General features: G+C 44.1%; 1 protein-coding gene across 1 annotated transcript in view; it reads right to left on the minus strand.

The window, feature by feature from the left end:
* PPP1R37 (protein phosphatase 1 regulatory subunit 37) overlaps positions 1-22819 on the minus strand; it is a 35298-nt gene that overhangs the window by 9633 nt on the left and 2846 nt on the right. Inside the window, exons 2-6 of the mRNA XM_063312527.1 lie at positions 7159-7256; positions 6237-6282; positions 2823-2923; positions 1546-1665; positions 288-438 (exon numbers count right to left, since the gene is read on the minus strand). Of these exons, the coding sequence (XP_063168597.1) occupies positions 288-438; positions 1546-1665; positions 2823-2923; positions 6237-6282; positions 7159-7256 (516 nt within the window). The remainder of the gene's footprint in view (positions 1-287; positions 439-1545; positions 1666-2822; positions 2924-6236; positions 6283-7158; positions 7257-22819) is intronic.

Raw genomic sequence — 22819 nt, forward strand, 5'->3', positions numbered from 1 at the left:
GACAATGAGGTGATAGAGAAAGCTGGTTCCTGTAACAGGAATAAAGCAACCTTTCAGGCACAGTGGGCAGTCTTAGCATGCCAGCTCCTTTGAGAAACTGCCTGTCATTTGTTTTTAACGTGCTAAGAGTGCCCCCTGTGCCTGAAAGGTTGCTTTATTCCTGTTACAGGAACACACTCACAAGAAGCACGTTGATCTTTTAGCAGGGGATCGGGAACAACTGCAACATGGGGTGGGGTGGCAGAGGGACAGAACATATTAACAAAAGGACAACTCAAGTTATTCACCCAGTAACATGAGGGGGCGACCAGACAGGCTAGCATTCTCCAGGTGTAAGACAATCAGGCTGTTGCTGATGCGCAAGGCGCGGGCCACAAAGGGGGCCGAGTGATCCAGTAGAGGCGTGTTGCGGGCATCCACGTACTGGAGGCAGTTTGTCTGGGAGACAAAGAAAGCAGGGGTCAGGCACAGACAGACATGGCGTGGGGGTGGGTGGGTGGAGGAAGAGACCAAATCCTGAGATCCAAGAAGACTGAACCCCAATATCTAAGAATAGGCAAAGTTTCAGCTGTCTACATATGGAGGCAGCCTGCCTTCATCAAGCAAATCTTCAGCCCATGTCATCAAATTACCAAAGTGCCGGTCCGGCATATAGGACAAGATATTATGCCACCCAATATTGCCGAGGGTGAAGTTATTCTACCCAGATTACAGTACCTCAAAGAAGGCAGGAATAAGCAGAGATCGGTGGGATATAATCACCAGGGCAGAGGATCCCCCCCAGGGCCAAATGCAAACATGCTGGTGCACGGAGGCTTCAGAACTTTAGGGAAGATGACTTAACTCAAGTTCTAACATGCTCTGTTAAACGTGAACATATGTTAGACGACAGATGCAGTATATTGTCCCTTAATTCTCCTGTTAAATATGCGCGTGTGTTAGTTAATAGCCGTAGTATTATTTTCCTTCCATTTTTTTTCCTTTCTTGATTGTATAGTTTTAGTAAATAACATTATTACTTTACTACTGTTTATTTTTTGATGTTATGTAAATATATTGATAGCTCTTCCACCGAAGTCAAATTCCTTGTATGTCTAATCATACTTGGCCAATAAAGTATTCTCTTCTCTTCTCTTCTCCAAGCAGGCTGCCTGTATGATAACTGGCCAATACTGGGCTTGGGACCAGGGAGACCCAATAGGGTTTTAAACTTTGCTGTGATGCCCTTGGGAAAATTCAGCCCTAGGATTTGCCTCCAATTCAGGGGAAAAGACATTAGTGGCATTCCCATTTTTCTAGTTTGATGGTGAAATAGGCTATTTCAAACCTCTACTGCAGTGTTTCTCAACCTCAGCCACTTTAAGCCGTGTGGACTGCAACTCCCAGCATTCCCCAGCCAGCAGGGCTGGCTGGGGAATGCTGGGAGTTGCAGTCCACACGGCTTAAAGTGGCTGAGGTTGAGAAACACTGCTCTATTGTCTTTCCTCAAGGCTGCCTACAAGAACATGTTAAAAAAAAAAACCTCAGGAGAACATCGGTACCAACCTTCCTCATCATGTGTGCAGCTGCCTGCCAGCCCCGGGTGCCAATGTGTTTGTTAAAGGAGATGTTGAGGTGTGTGGCTGACTCATAGTATTCAATCATATCGAACAGTGCTGAGGCACCCTAGCAAACGAGGGGCAGGGGGAGGAGGAGAAAGAAACAGCAGCAGTGTTAACAGGGCATAGCATCCCAAACAACGATCTTGCCTGCAGAATTAGCAATATTCATTTAATAGACTACTGCAATGCGCTCTACATGGGGCTACCCTTGAAGAGTATCCCGAAGCTTCAGCTGGTCCAGAATGCGGCCGTGCGGGCTATTTTCGGCGCCCCTAGAAGGGCACATATAACACCTTTGCTTTGTGAGCTGCACTGGATACCAGTTTGCTTCTGGGTCCAATTCAAGGTGTTGGTTATCACTTTTAAAGCCCCACATGGCATGGGGCCAGGTTACCTGAGGGACCGCCTCTTCCCCGCTTCATCAGCCCGTCCCACCCGGTCATGCAGAGAGGGTATGCCGAGGACCCCGTCTGCAAGAGAATTTCATCTGGCAGGGTCCAGGAAACAGGCCTTCTCTGCAGTGGCGCCCGCCCTTTGGAACATCTTGCCCCCGGAGGTGAGATTAGCCCCATCGCTCCTAGCCTTCTGGAGGAAGTTGAAGACCTGGCTCTGCCACCGGGCTTGGGGCAGGGAGGAGAATTGACATACTTGGGGTTGGCTGGTGCCTTGAAGTGCCCCTCCTAAATAATGACTGAAGGAGATCACAGCCATCTGGATTTTATGAGCTGGGGTAGTTAAGAAATTGTTTTTAGTGGGATTTTATTAGAATTTTATCATATATTTATTAGAATTTTATTGTATATTTATTGTTCTGTATTGTAAACCGCCCAGAGTCCCTCCGGTCGGGGGAGATGGGTGGTGACAAATTTGATGAATAAAATAAATAAATAAATAAACAATTCATTTCCATTTATTAAGAGGTGCAGGTTTTCCCTGCAGCTTGAAGCAAGACGCATCTTTCAAGACAGCAGATTCAAACCGGGTATGAATTTGTACAAAGGGCAACAGCCGAAAGCAATGGGCACTTTCTCAACAGCAAGCCCAGCTTGGTTCAATAAGGCTTCCTTTGAGGCAAGCGTATACAAGGCTGTAGTTCTCCAGGCAGAAGGTGCACCTTTTCAACTCCCGAGACAGTCAGTTTTGAATGGTGAAGAGGTGCAGAATTCTGCTTCACAAGGAGAGGGGAGAGGAACATTTACAAGTTCTTTACGGGTTACATACATCTTCATCAAGGCTGGTTTGCTCCAAATCCACAATTTTGAATTGGAGGCGCTTGAAAATCTCTTCCAGAGCCTCACAAGCCTTGTAGTCTAATTTCTCACCTGTAAAACAAGAGAGGCAAATAGTTTGTAAGGTTTTAAAAATGTGGGGTTCATGACCAGCAACTCAGGAAAAATGGGGGGTGGGGGGGGGACAGATCTTAGACAATCATGGGAGCCAACTTCTCCCTGTTCAGGAAAGTGATGCCTGAGGCTACCTCAAGCCAAGATGTCAGTATGCCCAGCCATCAGCCCCACAGGTATCATGGCTGAGCCTCCAACTGGGGAAAAGGCTGAACAGATTGCAGTAGTTGGGGGATTCAAAATGAGGTTGAGGCCAGAGAAGCCTAGAGAGAGAGACTCTCAGAAAAGCCTAAGCTGCTGTGCTATCCCAAGCCTTACAGCAGTGTTTCTCAATCTTAGCAATGTTAAGATGTGTGGACTTCAGCTCCCAGAATTCCCCAGCCAGCATGCATGGATTTCAACTCCCAGAATTCCCCAGCCAGCATGCATGGATTTCAACTCCCAGAATTCCCCAGCCAGCATGCATGGATTTCAACTCCCAGAATTCCCCAGCCAGCATGCATGGATTTCAACTCCCAGAATTCCCCAGCCAGTATGCATGGATTTCAACTCCCAGAATTCCCCAGCCAGTTTGCATGGACTGCAACTTCTAGAATTCTCCAGCCAGCATGCTGGCTGGGGAATTCTGGGAGTTGAAGTCCATATATCTTAAAGTTGCAGAGGTTGAGAAACACTGCCTTATAGAAATTATAGGAAGAAATGAACCTTTTCTCCATCAGAAGATATAAAACAATGTTTTACTGTTCTCACTGGTCAAATACGGCCAATTCCACCAAGTGCCTTACCTTGAGAGGACATGTGTTTGTGGAGCACCCGAAGTAGAAGACATTGCACATGTCCTATTTAACTGCCAACTATATGCCCCACCAAGGGCTCAGTACCTTCAGACATTAATTGATAGAACCACATACTGGGACCGTAACAAAAGACTATGTTACTTCCTCCAGGGCACAAATACATATGTGGTCAATAGAACTGTTAAGTTCCTAGTTAGGGCTGTCCAACTAAGCGTGCAGTTTATAGAACACATTGGGGTGGCATGTAAAGGTGATGAATTCATTTAAACTCACACTGTTTCTGTATTTTATTACTCATTTTATTATATCTTGCATTTTTATCTTACAATTTTAACTCTATTTTATCCTCCTGTATTTTATCGTATTTTATCTTACCATAGTATATTTTATCTTACTGTACTGTATTTTATCTGTTTTATAGTATCATATTTTATATCTTATAGTGGCTGATGCCCAACTTCTTGATATGGTCATTTGACTAATCAATAAAGTTATTCATTCATACTGTTCTCAGCCTTTTGCTGGGAGACATGGCAATACTTGAATCGGCTTAGCAGCTTCTAGACAGTTGAGCAGAAGCGAGACTAAAGGGGAAAGAGGCACTTGGGCTGGAGACACAGGGCAGACAGTAACACCACTCAGCTTCAGCTTCTGTAGATGCTTGCTCCTTGTGCTTGTGAACAGTTAAATCCCCTGAAGCAACAAAGACTTTCCGGGATCCTTGTAAGTTTAAAGAGGCCAAGTCATAAATTATCTGGAGGAATAAAGGAAGATCTTTCCAACATCTCGTAGTAACGGGTAGCCTACTGTCTCTCAATCCTGTGGCTCTGAAGAGGTCATACAGTATTTTGCAAATTGTAACCAGTTCTGGATCAGGCTTAAAAGGAGCTGGAAGAGAAGAACTTCAGCATTTCCTCCCCATAAAGCAGGCTCAAGGAAATTAGACTCACACCCACGTGAGTAAGAAAGAAAGGGAATGAATGCATGACTCTCCACGGCAGAAACCAGCATATTCCACAGTGGAGGGCTACACAGATAAGGAATAAGGCAAATGTGGTTTAACGGCTGCTCCTATTCAGTGCCGTCTACAAAGGAGGAGAGAAAGTAAAAGTGAAGCCCACTTTAGAACATTTATTATTACTGGCATTTTCATTCCACTATTTTTCTGAGAGCAGAAGGGAATTTTCATGGAGGTCTCCACAGTGTTATCCCCACAACCTCCCTGTGAGTGGACTGAGCTGAGGGAGTGCCTGGCCTAAAATCAGCCAAGAGCTCTAGGGCTGAGTGGGGATTTGAACCTTAACCACAGTGCTAGAACGGTCCAGTCGAAGGTTAAGTTGTGCTTTCTTTCCTCTTAAAAACTTTTTAAAAAATTAGAAGCACAGACTGCCATAACTGGGCAGTTCAGTCTCTATCTTCTCCCACCTCCCTTTTAGCAATTTTTATTTTCATATTGGGGTTCCTGTGGCTGCCATGTTGATCCGCCTCTCTTACAAGTGGTGCCATCAAAGTACCTATTCAAGGAACGACAGAGGTCCTACCCCTCACTACAAGATTCTTCTCATTTTCTACTACAACTTCTTCACCCCTTTTCAAACTTCTCCCAATATGAGGGTTACGTGCCCATACCCAATGCACGCTTAATTAGAAAATGCTGCACTCATAATGAAGATTTAGCACTGTGCAGAGGTCAGAAAGGATGCTCTAAGGCGGGGCTGTTATTTCTGCTGCAGAGCCAGATAACCCAACACGGCTGCTCTTTCTTCTCCTCCTCAGCTGTCAAGCGTGACCCATTCGTTTTCCGTTCAGATGACGTCTGCACCCTCACACACCTGGAGCCCTGACAATTTATTGCCCTGCCAGCCTCTTTTTGGGAACAGGCATCCCATTTTGAAATGAAGCTTCTATTTAGCAACTCTGCATATAAAACCCATCTTGTAGTCAACAACCTGTCATTATAATGCAAACACGACGTTTACTGATTGCTTCAGAGGGACTGCTTAGTTATAAAATATAAAACCAGGTGAGGGAATGGGAGGAAGAGAAAGGTTCACCCCAGGTAAATCCAGAAAGGACCGTGCCTATTTCTGGCTACCATGGAAAAGATGATACAGATGTTCAACCTGTCAGTCTGGTTACGCCATTTGGCGCATTTCCATTTTTTCTCCCCAAACTCGATTAACTTTTGAATCTACAACTGGAGAAAGAAAGTTGAACGCAAAAGAGAAGAGCACTGGCAAGTGGGTGAAACTCTGAGCCAGCTTTAGAACATCAGGTTTCACACGCCTGCCAGCAAACAATAATGACTAATGTGTACACGGCACTCAGCAAAATGACCCCAGGAACCGCGACAGCCATTCTGCCACCTCCGCAAAAAGGGGGCTATTTTCAAATGCAAATAAACGGAACCAATTTTTGAACAAGAGGGATGGCAACCTTAAAGGCATGCTCATGGTGGCAAATCAACTGTGCCAACGAAAGGCTTAAAGACATACCTTTTAGATCCAAGCACTCTATCCTGGGGGTTAGATCTTTAAATTCCTGCAACAGAACAACGGCAAATTATTATTTATGGCAAGAAACCACATCGAGGATCAGAGCTGGAAAGAAGCATGGGCGAGAAGAGAAACGCATGCCAGGACCCTGCGGGTGTCTTCTAACTTCAAATCTGACTCATCCTCTTCAGAAGTGAAGTCAGTTTGTTTTAGATCTGGGATTAAGCGCAGATTCAGTCATTTTCTTGCTGGCCATGGCTCTCAAGATGGAGCCCATAAGAGTCAATGTCAGGAGGGAAAAGACGGCTGTTAAGAGAATTTTGCAAGCTCCCTCGCAGAACGGCCTTGGAGCCATCCTGGGATCAGAGGGATCTCCTTTCTCCTTTTCCTTGCTGGAGAGATGCCGTGAGGCATTCAGAAGGGCTGTAGCCTCTGTGAGCAAAAGGTCTAGCTTCAACCCCCAGTCTCTCCTGGAAGGACTGCGAAAAGGTCCTGCTTGAAAGCCGGGAAATGGGGCTGCTAGTTAGCATTTACACCACCACCTAGATCAGTGTTTTTTAACCTTGGCCACATTAAGATGTGTGGACTTCAACTCCCAGAATTCCCCAGCAGCTTTCCCAGAATTCACCCTGGCTGGCTGGGGAGTTCTGGGAGTTGAAGTCCACACGTCTTAAAGTGGCCAAGGTTGAGAAACACTGACCTAGACAGACCAAGGGCCTGCCTCAATATAAAATGGTTTCCTATGTTTGCCAGATCTGCCAAAAACAAACCCCAAGAGTGGATAACGTTTCAGGAACTGCATTATCCTCCTCCTCTAGTTGCAATTAGCTTCCTGCAGCATTTTTTTTAAAAATCCATCTCTGGCTTTGACAGCCAGATCTCATCAATCATCGTAGTGGTACCTTTAAGGACAAGCACCTACCTGGATCTGCTTCAGTAGTTTGGGTATCTGTTTGCAATTTAACTTTTGACAGGCCTGCTTGTAGGCGGTGAGAATTTCTTCCACGGTCACATTCTGAGCTGGAAAGAAGGTGAGAAAGAGAGAGATGGGGAAAACCCACGTATAATGAAAAGCCCCCTTGATGAGCACCAGGGTCCCGGCTTTACGGATCACAAAACCTTGGAGGTAAACATAAAAGGGAAATGACCCTAATCTGGAGGTAAGAGTCCAAAGCAAGGTTTCTCAACCAGGGTTCCATGGAGCCCTCGGGTTCCACAAGAGGTCCCTAGGGGTTCCCTGGGAGGTCACAGTTTATTTAAAAAATTATTTCAAATTTGGGCAACTCCACATGAAAGAGGCAAGTTTCATTCTTTATTTTCAGTTTAGGAACCCTGTTCATGCCTATAGACAGGCCTACCCATGAAACAAATGTAATAATTTGGTAACTTCTGGCCTCTCTTTGAGCCTGAATGGGCAGGGGTTCCCCGAGGCCTGAGAAATATTTCAAGGGTTCCTCCAGGGTCAGAAGGTTGAGAAAGGCTGGTCCAAAGGGTGTTGGGGGAAACAGAGTATTTTTGGGGCGTGGAAGTAGCATAGCCTTGCTTGTTGTGAAGGTGGCACTCACACTACCTTCAAGAGACACCCCCCCCCAATGTCTCCAGATTCATCGCCACTTGGCAGCCACTTTTAGACTAACTTGCATTGCCACTTTTAGTGATGGAAAAAAATGAAGCCTTAATTGTGGGCTTTAGTGACTAAATGGTTTGCTTTGAAAGGAACAATATTAATAGGGCCTAATTACAGGTATGAGATTACATCTCAAATTGTATTTATACCTGCATGGGAGAAATGGGAAACCATCTTTCGTTTTGTTTCTTTTATAGTTTCTTCTTTGTTCTCTAGCTATCTTTTCCAGCTTTTCTATATTTTTTATATTGTATTGTAGCTATATATGTTGAAAGTGAATAAAATTCTTAATAATAATAATAAAAAAAAGATTCCCCCCACACCTTCTCTCTCTCTCTCTCTCTCTCTCTCATTATCTCTAGCGTCTTCCTCTTTTTTCCAAGAGGAAGCCCTCCTTGGGCTATCAGAGTCAGTTATTAAGGAGAGAGACTCTGGCATTCCTTCAAAGGTCCCCTCCAGACACTTTCTGCAAGATTAAGCAGCATCGGTGGTTTGCGATTAACTGGGAAGCCTGGCACCAGCATGTAAACAGATAAGAGTCATTAAACACAGATATACACCCAAAGAAAATAGACAGGTCAACTTGAACTGCTCCAGGAACTGCCAAGCAAACCGCCCCGACTCACAAAATGACTGGGTCAGGCCTGGGTAGGTAGGGATCTAATTACAAGGTTAGAATCTAACCTCGATTACTGAAGCAGAAAGAGCACCATCACCCCTATGCCCGGCTCAGTTCAGGAACGGATAACTCTGCCATTGACACAATTCACTGGCAAGACTAGAAATTTCCAAGGGGCTGTAGCTGCTGCACACTTTGGTTTTAATGGTATTTATCTGCAAGCCAAGCATTCCACTGCAGGAGGAGAGAGAACTCTTTCATTTAGCTTCCTTTAAAAAAGAACCCTCGGAATACTGAGCTTTGTGGCAAGAATCTGCAGAGGTTCTCAATAACTCTAGCTTTGCAGTTCAATAACGCTAGCTTTGCAGTTCATTACTTGCTTCAATGAGCCCTTCTAACGTAGGATAGATTTTAAGGTCTATTCACCAAGCCATGTTTTTAGATTAAAGGTGGGAAAGAATTCACAGCAAGGCACAAAGGTTAGGAAGGGGGTTACCTGTGTGGCCTTGAGGCCAAGTGCCTTCTAGAAAGAAGAAACCGTGTTTCATGGACTGCCAGGCCTTGATGGTCCATCCCATGCCTGGCCCTGCCACTTAGGTAAACTCTAGCTATTAACTCTCAACTACCTTCCAGCTAACAGGATCTCTGCAGTTCAGCCACTGGCAGCGCAGCTGAGATTTCTTGGGGGCTTTCGAGGCATGCTGCGGAATATGGTAGCAAGTGAAGCTTTCCAAACTAACAGTACAGGAAGCGCAAATGAATGCACACTCATACACCAAACAGACTTTTCCAGCTAATGCAGAGCTGCTGGGATAGGACAATCGGAGGCCAGAAAGAGGGGGGGGGGGTGAGGAAGAGCCAGGGCTTAAGCACTTGTGCCCGGGGAGAAAACTTCAGCAAGTGCAGCTATCCACGGGAGCAGCAGATATACTGTATTTTCTGCTGCTTCACCTTGGACAGTACAGGAGCTTAATATTTATTCCATCTCTCACTGTTAGTATTTGCAGGTTCCTGAGAATTACACCCTAAAACAAAGTTTAATCATCCTCATCAAGCTCTAAAAATACTGTAGTCTTTGAACATACCTTTCTTACAGCCTACATGGGTATCTATAACCTCCTTGAAAAAAAGATACATAAATAGTTATTTCATCGCCTCTGAAATCTTGTGATTGAAGCATTCAAGTATCTCCCTGCCTGATTTTCTGTTTCTGGTATATTTAACTTTGTTTAAAAAAAAATTGGCCTTAAGATACTTAGCAATGTGCTTCTAAAATGCTGTTCTTCCAATCCTTATTGGCTGCGTTAACAGTAAAGCAGGATTTTTAGCCACACTTTGATGAACAGGCCGTTATTACCTGAACTGCACATAAATCAAAGCCATGATGGATAGGTTTGTGCATCATGCTAAGCCAAAAGACAAATCACCTTAACATTAGTACAACGTATGAACCCAGGCACTATCTGGGTTCTTGTTTTGCAGCCTTGCGTTCCTTTTTGTTCTGCTTATCTGGACAAACCTCCATTTCTAACAACACTTTCATTTCCCTAATAGATTTCCTGACTATGCTGTTAAACAGGGAGCATTTTCTTAGACTTGGGGTTTTATCTCTTGGTCTGCAGTGAAACCTTACTGGATTATATTGGGGGTTGTTTGTTTTTTGGTATGTTTTAACAGACAAATTGGATATAAATATGAAACACACACTTACAATTAAACAAAGAACACAGCATATTCTTAAAAGCCAGATGCTTAAATTTATGCAAAAAAAAAAAAAGCACAGGTTGATTTGCCTAATAGTTTCTTAGCAGAAAAGAGGATTTTCTATTGTTTACACATACCAGCTTTGCCCAAGTAATTCCCCTTAGGACATTCAATGTACCAGGAAGTATTATTTTTATTGCATACTTTGGTTTACATATGCATAATCTAACCTTTCTTTTAGAGGCAGACCAAGAGAGTATAATACATGGATGGTTGCCATCTTATTCCAGGCAGAGCTACTTGTTCCAAACCCAAATATTTTCACTCCTACGAATCTCATTTCTACTCCTTTAGGAATAAAATGTTTAAAATGCATCCTCAAAGACCCCCAGTCTGAGAACAAAACTAAAAAAACCCAAACCCCAGATGACTGTTCCAGCTTCTTATTACACAGGCAGAGTTTCCCTCCCGGCGGCCCAACACACAGACAGGGAAACATTTACTTAGTCAAGGGTTAGCTCAAGACATTTGGATGCCTGAGGTAGAAAAACGAAGCAGTAATTTCACGACAGTAATTTCAGCAACACAAGCAGCAGTTATAACTCTGTCTGACCAAAGTAAACCATTCAGGCCCCTTACTTCTGTTGCATTCCCTCTCCATTCTGAACCTACATACCATAAACATTTCCATTGTAAAAAACGTAATGCACCCCAAAATACTGTACAAAAGAATCTAATACGGTACTGCGTTCATGACTTTCTGCGTACCCAAAGGGTCTTTCCTCACTCCCCTAGCTGAGTACTTACAAGATTTGCTTGAAAAGACTGGGAAGAATGCCACAGCATACATTGAACTTTTAGAAGCAGAGGAGTATTGATAAGCCCCGAAGTAATTTCAGTGCATTTATTTCCCTGTATCACATTGCTGCAAAATGTCCCCGACTGAATTTGGGGGAAAAGCAGGAGCAGAGGAGATCACTTGCGATCACCTTGTGGGGCAACAGGACCCACTTACATTGCACCAGACAGAGTCAGTTCTCTATCCTCAGGTCTGGTTTTTCAGGTCAAGCATCCATACCCTCCCCCCACCCCCAATAAACAAATATATTAAACAATTCACAATTCGGCTCTGACAAAAGCAGCAACGCCGAAGTTTCTTTCAAGGCATGGATCTGGAGGGCTGAAAGCCAGGTGCTTGAGACTATCCACTGGACTGGCAACAGGTGAGAGGAACAGCTGACCACTGACGTGCCCCTAAGTGTGCAGGATCTTCAGCAAAGAAAAGCTTAACTCTCTTCCCCAACATTATGGCTTTGGCACCGCCTTCTTTTTCTCACTCCCCAAACAGCAGGAAATCAGCCTACACGGATTGTTTCTTTCAGACTGCAGAATGTGTGGGGCACTGACACAAAGAGGTCTCCCTTCCATCATCTCCTACAGGTAGTCCTCCCTTAACAACCATTTGTTTCGTGATGGTTTGGACTTACAACGGCACTGGAAAACCCAACTTGCAACCAGTCCTCACACTTACGACCGTCGCAGCATTTCCCCCCCATCATGTGATCACAATTTGGGTGCTTGGCAACCAGTTTGCATTTATGACTGTTGCGGCGTCCCGTGGTCACATGATCACCATTTTTTACCTTCCCAGCCGGCTTCTGGCAAGTTAAGTTCACCGACTGTGCTACATAATCATGTACGTGGTTTGTGTTTGGATTAACCGGTTGTGGGAACCCAGTCACAGGAGTTGGTAAATCATGGTTTATGACTTTGTATTGTTTAAACCAAGCCACAGTGGTTTGTAAACAATGGTTTCTTACAAGAGTGTACAAAAGCTGCCAATTTGGGAGACACACCTGTCTTTGCATGGCTCTAGAAGTGAGTAGGGCCAAGGATAATTTTTGGGAACCTCTGCAAGACTTCAAGCACCTATTTTGACCCTCCAGTTTGCCAGAAAAACCTTCTACAAAATGCAGAAAAAGGCCAACATTTTTAACACTAGCACTCTTGAAGGCCCTGATGGCTGAAGAACGGATGACGGCATGTACCCCTCCCGACTGCAATCCTTAGTTTGTGGTATGGGTCTGGCAAATAAGGCAGACAATAAGTACTATAACTATACAACAGACTCCCTTATTTTTATTTCCAATGTATCTTGGCAGCATCTGACTTTTAAAAAAATCTTTTCAGCCTGAGAAAAACTTAGTAATTGACTATGCCTTTATTCACTGAAAAAAGGTGCCGTATGAGATGGACCTCATTCCCTGTCAACTGCGGATGAGATGGTGGGTGGGGGCCAAAAAGGCAGGTTCGTTTACTGTAGCTGCCTGTACCTGGCGGGCAGCCCAGATCAGATCAGCAATGCAAAGCTTGTACTGAGGTTGAGAGCAAAATAGGGTACAGTTCTTTTTCCCCAACACACAAGGCCTTCAGACCTTGCAGTATTTCCTTTTTTGTCTGAACAGGGCTAGAAAATGCATTTGTAAAGCTTCCGGAAAAGGCTGTTGGCATTTGGAACAGGAATGCTGAGGAGAATAAAAGAAAGAGATGGAAGAAAAAGAAAAGATTATGTATGGGAGGTACCAGACACCATGCCACAAAAGGCAAAAAGTGAAGGTGTATCATACTTTGAAAAAAAGAAAAGAAAAGAAAAGCTGCCTTGGAGGCCTGCTGGTTGAAGAGAGAATGTGGAAAATAAAACAAAAGTGTAATTTCAATATAGTGTCAGCTTCTGCAGCTCCTGCCATTGTGGGGGATGTGTCAAAGAGACCACCACAAAGGCACCAAAGAGCAGAATTTACATCAGAGGGCAAGCTTATCTTCCAGGGCTTTTATAGATAAAAAGTCTATCCTGAGACTTCAAAACCAATAGCCCCAAATGGCTATGAGAAAAAAAATCTCTCATTCGCCATTAGGCCTTAATGCGATGGCACCAAAGATGGCTTCATCTGGATTTTAACCATCAGAGAATCTAGGTGAATTTTCTCTTGCAAGGGCCATAGCTCTTTGGTAATTTGTTGGGGGCTGTGAGATATGTGGGCTGAAACAGGCTGCAGGGGAGGGAAAAAACAGTCCCTACGAGATCTAAACTGATCTCTTCCATAGGGTTTTACAAAATCACACAAGGGTTACAACTCAAGCCTGCCCTCTCTATTCTAAAGGGATGGAACTCCAGAAATGGCCAGCCAAAAAGGACATTCCTAAACAGATTAAATCATGTTCTTGGAGACTGCTTCCTCACCACTTGCAGCAAAGAAACCTTGTTGGTGTGATTGATCACCCTTTACTACAATCCAGCTTGATAGCACTGAGGTTCAGTGGGGATCCTTTTGGGGAGCAAAAAGCAGAAAGATATTCTACCAATAGCATAAGGGAAAATCGAGATGGATGATATATTCTGCAGAGTCCGATCCCACCATTATGGTCCAGAATTGCAGGCCCTTTTGCTGAAATGGTCTTTTAATCAAATGGCTGTCTGATGGTAATGTGTTTTTATTTTGCCACCCAGAATTCCTTCTGGTAGATGGCTGGCTATATAAGTTCGCTGAATAAGGTAATAAATAAAATCTGATCAAAATATGGATGCAAGTAAGTATGGTAACTATAAATCACAGGATTATTAATAGGTCCTACATGGTTCATTATTGATTATTTGATAATGATAATTTATTAAATGAATATGTTTCCTGGCTTCCAGAGAGTGTAAGAAATGTATTTGCAAGAAAAAATATCTTGGAAGTCGCACCTTTCTTTAGGGAGCTCTTTCTGGAGAGGCAAGGAGTTCACAATAATAAAAAGTGCCAGCAAGAAAGAAAAGACGCAAATAGGGTCACACACCACTTTATCCACAGTCCTTCTTAAGTCAGGGAACTTAGCCTGTTGTCAGCCTTGGGCTATTTACCCACAGACTTGGCTCTCAACATTCCCGCTTGGGCAAAGCAGAAAAATAAAGCGTGTTCCTGCACAAAGCCAATAGATTTTCCATCTGGGATTTCTGCCAAGAGTCACAACCCAGAGTTAACCTATTCTCAGCCTCTGCTTTGGGAACTTGCCAAGATTGGTCTTCTTCGAGCAAACAAATCAGCAAATTAAAGCATCCTGGCCCAGGCGTGGAGAGACCCTCACTGCTGGCTTGGAAGGCTGCTGAGGAGAAACCAGGCAAGAGAAAAAGTGTAAACCAATGATCCAGGAGAGGGTATCCCACGTTCCTGTTCTGAAAAAAGAAAGTAGGGGGAGCAGGAAAGCCAGTCCTACCCTGAGTTCTATGCAGGGAAGGAAGCTTCTACATGAATATCCAGATTTTGAGCAGATAGGGCAACTGCCACAAGTGGCACCCTTGTGTCAATTCTTCACATTCTAATAAGACTTAGTCCATGGCCCAATGTCAACAGACTGAGCGTCCACATCAGTGGATGACAGTGACAGGCAAAACACACAACACAATGTGATCTGGGTTCTGAAGATGTTTTAATCACCCATTACAAAATGGTAGTGAGAAAATTTGCTACAGAACCGGGAGTCTTGTATTATGGATTTACTTCCTTAAGATTAAGCAGGATTAATCATGAGGGACTTGCCAGAAGGGACCCTAGCACACCAACTTGGGGTCCTTGGGGTGAACTCAAGCTAACCCTCAGAGGTTGAGAGTCCAAGCTGATTATATTATGACTAGCCAATAGCGGTGGTGGTGGTGGAAATCTAACCCTTATTTAGTAGCAGACCCAAGTCTGCATTTGAAGAGATCTTGAGATGTTACTTCCCCCACAGAACCAGTTTTCCACTTCTATAAGCATCTCACAATGTGCTTTTCAGCAACTTGCAAACAGAGCAGTGCAGACAACAATGCATTTGTTTTTGTATTGAGCAAGATATTTCCCAAGATAGACTACATCTGATAATATGGAGGTTCCATTTATCTAGCATTCCTAATAGCTCATGAGACCTACCCTCCTTTAAAACAGAACCAGACTAGATAAACTAGTGGTCTGACTTAAGTTCCTATTCACGGCTGGAAGAAAACCTCAATAATTAATTGAGGGAGGAAATCTTGCTAGCCTTCCTGCAGGCTGGGCCTGATTGCCAGAACCTATATCTCATTCTTGAAAGAAAGACAAGACTGAAAGGTAACCAATAATTCAGAGTTTCTGTCCCATGAAATAAATCATAACCAATTAACTGATTTATTAAAATAAAGCCAGTCTTTATTTGTGCTTTCAGATGGTATTGATTAAACCACAAGTGTTCTCTGGCAAGGTACTTACTTCCCATGGGTTGGAGCTATATTACAGTACACCTACAAGGCACCGGACTGGGGAAAGCTTGCTGAAATGGAGCAAATAGATTATGTTTTCATAAGCCTAATGCAATTCCTTTCATCCTCATTCAGTCCTGCCATGCGGCTGGCCGAGCGTGATTGGTCAAGTCATCTATCCAATCAAATACTGCAGTCCTTCGATCCCAGGCCCCTGAGACAAACCAGACTATAAATAACTTCTTTAAAATCCCTCTTCCTTCGCTTTGGGAGTCTCAACCTGTCATTCAGTAATATGATTTGCAATTTATACAGGCAATGAACTACCTACAATTTATGGGATCTCGTTTCAGATGCAAAAGGCTGGCAACCACCTTTTAAACCAAACACCCTCACCAGGCACGCAAACACAGACACCTGCTGAAAGCCCGGGAGTTTGCTCTCCAAGTCCACAGACTCCACAGGACCTCTGAGTTGAGCAAGTTGGGAGCTGCTTGCTTACATAAGGCTTCCCAGGGAAAACACTAATTGTCATGAGCAGACATGACTCAGCTGCGGTTTCAAAGGCAAAAGGCCCCACTGGAAAAGCAACCCTTCAGCTCCAGCCAAGAGCGAACCAAACCACAACATTATACACACCAGAACAGACAGTACACAATTACCAAGCAGCAGCAGTCTTAAGATAATAACGGAGTGTACGTGTGTTGAAAAGGAAAGGGGTCCCTCATTTTGAAGCTGCGGTTTCAAAAATAATCTTGCTGTGCTCAAGAAATGCCAGCTGGTTGGCAGCAGATGCTGTACCCAACTTTGGATTCCTGAAGTAAAAGGACGAGCTCCTGCTTGCCTGCTTTGTAAACCAACTTGGTAAGCCAACTGCAGCCTCAAGTTACCGGAGATCTGCCAATATTGGAGGGAGGGAGGACAAAGGCCAGGAGAATCCACATAGGTTGCCGCTCTCCCCCTGACCACACTGGCCTGACTTTGCAGGTGAGAAGAGCTGTAGGTGCTGCACTTCTGTCCACCCAACCAGCCTCCAGCCCATGTCTTGTTCAAAGACCAAAGGTGCTTCTGATTCTGCTGAAATGCTCCAATTCTCTCTTGGGCTGGAAACACTCACCTACCCCAGCTCATTGTCCACAGGGACCAGATTTAGGGTGGGCTAAATCACGACTGGGGAAGGCAACGGCAAAGCACCCCACTACAGTCTGCCAAGAAAACTTCGCGAAAGCGGCATCCCCCGCGAAGGGTCAGACGTGACTCGTGGGTGCTTGCACAGGGGACCTTTCACTTTCACCAAATCACTCACTACCATTTTTTTCTTTTTTTTCTTTTTTTTGGGGGTGGGGGCACATGTCCACATACACACATGTGAGTTTGGAAGGCAAAAGATGAGGAGAGAGACAAAGATGGGGGATGAAAAAGCATGCAGATTTAATTTTTGTATCAAAGGGCTGGAAGGAAGTACAGATGCCATGAGGTGCTTGGAGTTAAAACAACTGAAGGATCTTAAAAGTGCCTGTAATTAATTAGTTAATTAATTAATTAATGTAGGAAGATCAAACTTTCTTGTTGTAGTCAGAATGTCAGACAATTTGCAAGTCGTTGCAAAAACATGACAAAAAGCAGAGTAAAAGGCTGCAGGCCCAGGAAACCTTCCCTAACTTTTGCAGGAGCCAGCCGATGCAACAGGTACAGCAACAGTACAGAAAAAGATGTAGAAAGCTGATTGCCCAACCAGCCTCTTGGCAGTATGACACTCTTACACAAGAAAAATGAAAAAAAAAAACTTGTTTACTAACAATACCTCCTTAGACCCTTAATATCGGTCAAAAATGGCTTCCAGATTAGGGTTGATAAAATGCTATTTGTAACTATACACAAAACCCAATTTCACACCGCTATTCTCAAATGAAGGACCTCTCAACAGATCCACAATCTCCATTTCTATGGAATCCTTACGACTTAAGTTGCATGCTGGAGAAAAACAGATTATCGAAGAACTTTAGCAGTCCAGGAGGATCAAAGCTGGGCTTAAACACCATAGTTAGCCCTGTGTGCCTAACCATGATTTGTTAAATAAGTCACTGCTGATTAACTTCACACATTGGGCTAAACCATGGTCTGCAAATCACAATAGTCTGGTGTACCCAATTTCAAAGAAAACATGATAACTTAATGCAACGTGTAAACCTGGCCATTACCTTTCCCTCTTTTGCTGTTTCTTTGGGCAATAGCCAGTAACCACAAAATCCATTTATGTTGCTGCTGTTGAACCACTGGTTGAAAAATTGACGCCTACTTTGTTAGAACTGTTAGTATTAGGCAGAGGAACACAATGTGGGCACTGTGTAAGCTTAGCAGCAGCAGAGTTCAATATTAATGCAGCAGTTGACATATGACAGTCTCCTCCTCTCTCACCTCTACTATGCCAGATACCAATTTAGTTAAATGTGGTGGAAAAACACTTTTTATCCCGTACAGTAGCTGAGCCATTCAGGATGGGGAACAACTACCTCGGTAACCGACCTCGACAGGGTTAGGAACCCAAACACTAGTGGCACCAGCTACCACAGACACAGGAGGAGGAAGCCGAAGGCTCTCATAGCATTTACACAGAGGAGATTCTGCCAGGATGGCTGGAGAAAGAAATGAGCCTTGACATCACCAAGAAATCTAAAATGCTAAAAGGGCTGAAGCAGCAGGTCGAAACTCCCATTCTTGGAGAAAAGGATGGGGATGGAGTGAGAAAACATCACCATCACTCTGCTTGCCCACCCTGTGTGTGTACTACACACGTAGTGACAGAACCATATTGGGAGGGAAACCCTGTGCCTTGCCTGCCTGCTGCCGATGCAGCTGATCCCGGGCACAGACTGCCCGGCAGGAGGGTGAATCTGACTCATGGGTTTCTGGACAGACCAACCAAGACCTAAGAAGGAAAGCATTTTATCCTTCTTGTCATCTACCATCTGCATCATGTGCCACAAACATTCAACCCCTCCCACTGCACTGAAGCAACAAAGGGTGTGGCAGGGAGAACAGGAGGTTTTCCTTCTCACAGGCAGCAAGAACAGCTTTGCTTTATTCACAAACTACTTTGCAAGATGGTGGCAACTCAACTTCTGTAAGGTAGTTTGCAAGAAAAAAAAAACACAGCCTCCCAGTCTCAGCCCAGCCCTCCGTCCTGTATCTGTTCCTTTCTTTCATTATTCCTCGGAGGAAAGAGAGGCAGAATCTGAGATCCTGCTATTTTTCCCAAGACCACAGAAACATCATGAAGACGAGCAAACTTGCTGCTCCCTGCATCTAGAGTATTCAAATGTTCAAAGTGTTTCAAGACAATCGCACTGTCCTACTGTAGAAGAGGAGGGAAGAAGCTCAAGCAGGCTTCTCTGAGGCTGCCTTGTGAGTCCACGACACAACCACAACGTGCGTTTTGGGGAATGCAGCGTGGTTCCTGGGCTTTTGTAAGCAAAATGCCCCAGAGTTAAGGCCTTTGGGGCTTTTTCCATGTGATTCATTCTCTTCAGCCGCATAGTTGCCTGATATTTATTTGTTTGTTTGTCTGTTTGTTTTGTCGCCGCCCATCTCCTCCCATCAGGGGACTGGCACCTAGCACTATCCTTCAACCAGGTCTGAAACCTCTTCCAATTCCTTTGTAAGTCTTGCCCTCCTTGTTGTCAAACTCAAAGTCGCCTGGGCACCAGACCAATTGTTTTCCACAGCAGTAGATACACAGGTAACAATACACTTTTAAACACTCCGGGCTAGAGAATCCTCGTGTTATCTTCTGCCTCTGGGAGAGAGGGCTGTTTCAGCATGTTCCTGCTCAGTTATTTTAGGCTTATCAACAGCCCTGGAACTGGTCTCTTGTGTCAAATAAGAATCCCCTTTAGGTGGAGAGATAACCTTCTATAAATAGAAGATAGATGGCTCTTTGTCCCTGCTCTCATTCTTTATTTTCAGGGAGCACTGTTGATTTGTCATATAATTTATATCACAGAAGGCTATGTGTTTTGTTTTGTGGGATCTGTCATCATCGCTGTTTTCAACACACAGGTGGTCACTATTACCATTTTTTGCAGCAGCACCTGCTTCTCAAATATGGACTACTGGAATGTAAGCAGTCTTAAACGGCGAGAACTAATTAGCTCATCTGGTCTAACATTGGCCATAATGTAGCAGCACCTCTTCAGAATGTCAGATAAAATTTGAAATAAGCTGGAGCTTGGGAAATCGTAACACTCACTTTCATAGAGCGTCTGTCATGAGCACTGATGGTGAGCAGGAGGGGGAAGCGCACGCGTAGTCCTGAGGAGTTGAGCAGCCATTCAGAGAGACACAGAACAGACCCACCTTGACTTTGGGGTGTATCTGTCTGGGTTTTTCCCACGCTTCTTCAGTTTGTCAGGATTTTCTGTCGAATGTAGCAGTAATAAAACACTAGAGACCTACTCCCTGTCTCGGCGTGGTTCCTGACTGTTAGGACAGTGTCCAACAGTGCATACACCATTCTGGTTTTGCAGTTGGCCCTAGGGAAGACTTGCAATGCTCATAACGTAATACTTCCTCTGCGGACCTCTAAGTCTTTTCGTCTTTCATTCCTGCGTCTGTCAATTTAAGCAAAATAAACAAGAACACAGACTGTGGATCACCTAAGCCTAATCCAAGCAAAAGTAGCCAGCTTCATTTTAACGAGAAGAGGAAAAAAATAAGAGAAACATTTTGCACAAAAGCAGGTTACGCACGCAAAGTTCACTAACAGAACTCTTGGCATGTTCAGGGACACAAACGGCTTTAGGCTCGACACAGCAACGCAGAATCCTTCTGAGGGCTCATCTTCAGGAATTAAAAACGATTTCATAATTTGCATGATTTCTAGGAAGATACTTTGAACTGCCACAAAAAGGCTAAACACACACGTGCTACAGTGCAGTGCTGATATTAGGAAGACATTTGGACCTGAAACAGAGTTAACACCAGATACCGTGTTAACTGTCTCTGAATCAATTATCGCTTTTGCGTAACAAAACAGTACAACAAGGAACATGTTTATCCACAATAAACAGTTTATGCCTACAAAGTATGGATACTGGGCCAGTCACATTACACTTCATTTGGACACTTGGAAAGAATCAGCTATGCGTACGGCACTCCTGCACAAGCGGGCTTTCTGAGTCCGCTTCCAGAAGGTGAGCTCAGGGCACGCTAAGGACATAAACACAGCAAATGGCTGTAGAAACTCCTAACACTGGAGGATCTCTATGTGCAAAACTGCCAGTCACGCATATAAAAGGAACAACGGAGGGGAATGAGTGGATGCTATCTACTGACTTCAATAAACCCTAGATTGTAGCCTATCACATGGTTCTTTAAATGCAGGTGCCACTGACATGTACGTGTTGTTGTTCGTTCATTCAGTCGCTTCCGACTCTTCGTGACTTCATGGACCGGCCCACGCCAGAGCTTCCTGTCGGTCGTCAACACCCCCAGCAACCCCAAGGATGAGTCCGTCACCTCTAGAATATCATCCATCCATCTTGCCCTCCACTCTCCCCAGCATCAGCATCTTCTCCAGGGTGTCCTGTCTTCTCATTATGTGGCCAAAGTATTTCAGTTTTGCCTTTAATATCGTTCCCTCAAGTGAGCAGTCTGGCTTTATTTCCTGGAGGATGGACTGGTTTGATCTTCTGGCAGTCCAAGGCACTCTCAGAATTTTCCTCCAACACCACAGTTCAAAAGCATTGATCTTCCTTCTTTCAGCCTTCTTTATGGTCCAGCTCTCACAGCCATATGTTACTACGGGGAACACCATTGCTTTAACTATGCGGGCCTTTGTTGTCAGTGTGATGTCTCTGCTCTTAACTATTTTATCGAGATTTGTCATTGCTCTTCTCCCAAGGATTAAGCGTCTTACTGACATGTACAGACTACAAAAATTGTACAGTACTGTGGTTTCATCGAAAGCCATCAGCCGTGACTGTAGCTTCATCTGCCATGGGTGGTTCAGAAAATCTCTGGATTTGCCGCACAAACAGTCCCTACCATCTTTAGGTATACCTGCTGACAGAGATGGAAAGGTGAGGGGTTCAAGGAGGAGGAGGAGGAGGAGGAGGAGGAGGAGGAGGAAGAGGAAGGGGCAAATATTCTGAACCTGCCTCCCAACCCAACTCTCCTAGGTACTAGCTGTCTGTAGCACCAGCTTAGACAAGGCTGCACTAAGATGCTTATAGGATTATTAGTCAGCTGGCAGGAAAAAAAAGTCTGCATTTCCGAAAATCTGTACTGGATGTGCATTCAGAGTTCAGAACAAAGGTACTTACATAAGAAAGATTCTGCTGCTGGCAAACGTCAAGCCATTCAAACTAACTTTCTACACATTCATTTCTATCTCAAGACAAAGAATTGAGTGAACCTTCCCAAAAATATTTTGCTGCTTCAAACTGCCTCAAGACATGCCAGTGCTGTAACTAAAGAATCAGTATAAGCACCAGCATGGAAAACCCTCAAAATATCACACAGGAATAGAGAAATGTCAGTGTTATCCCCACACAGCTTCAGGGCTACTGTTAGGGTTTCCAAAAAAAGAAAAACCTCTCATGATTTTGACAGAGATCTAGTGCTTCCAATGCAGAGGTGATAATCCAAGGGGAAGTGCTGTTCCCCCCACCCCCCCACCCCCAGCCCCACCTCATGCACAGGTCTTTAAAATTAGTATTCAAGGACCTGGACCAAAACAACAACAAAATGCTCATTTAGGCAGCCTGTCTTTTATGAAACTCATTTAGGCAGCCTGTCTTTCTGAAATACATCCCTCTCACCACAGTTTGCAGCATTACACTTCCAAAATAGTTAATAACGCACTGTCCCAACTACTTACTTGTCAGTTACGTTTAGAACCCAATGCAATGCAAAATAATACTAAGAGAACATGCATTATCATCAGGACCGGAAAATTCTTACCACCAGGACATTTTTATCAAACAGGAGTCCACAACTTTTCCACTCCTATGCACCACACTAGCAAGAACACTGTTCACTCCTGGAACATTTTAGGCAAGACCAAGAAGGAAAAAAATAAATAAATCCCAGAAGGCAATGGCAAACTACTTCTGTGGGGTTTCCAAAAAAAACCAAAAAACCCTACCCGGTTATGCCCAAGAAGTCACCAAGAATTAAGCAGGTCTCAAAGGAGATTCTACCTTTTTAAAAAATGTATATACGTAGTCTAATTACCTCAATTAAAATACCATAATCTGTTTAATGGAGCTGTCAACAGTATCATCTATACAGGGATTATAAAAAGATAGGCAGGGAGAGTAATCATGATTGAAACACCACAAGAACACGTGACTACATTGTCCAACCACATCACATTTTGC

Source organism: Candoia aspera, chromosome 10, assembly GCF_035149785.1.
Source record: "Candoia aspera isolate rCanAsp1 chromosome 10, rCanAsp1.hap2, whole genome shotgun sequence".
NCBI classification, from domain to species: domain Eukaryota; kingdom Metazoa; phylum Chordata; class Lepidosauria; order Squamata; family Boidae; genus Candoia; species Candoia aspera.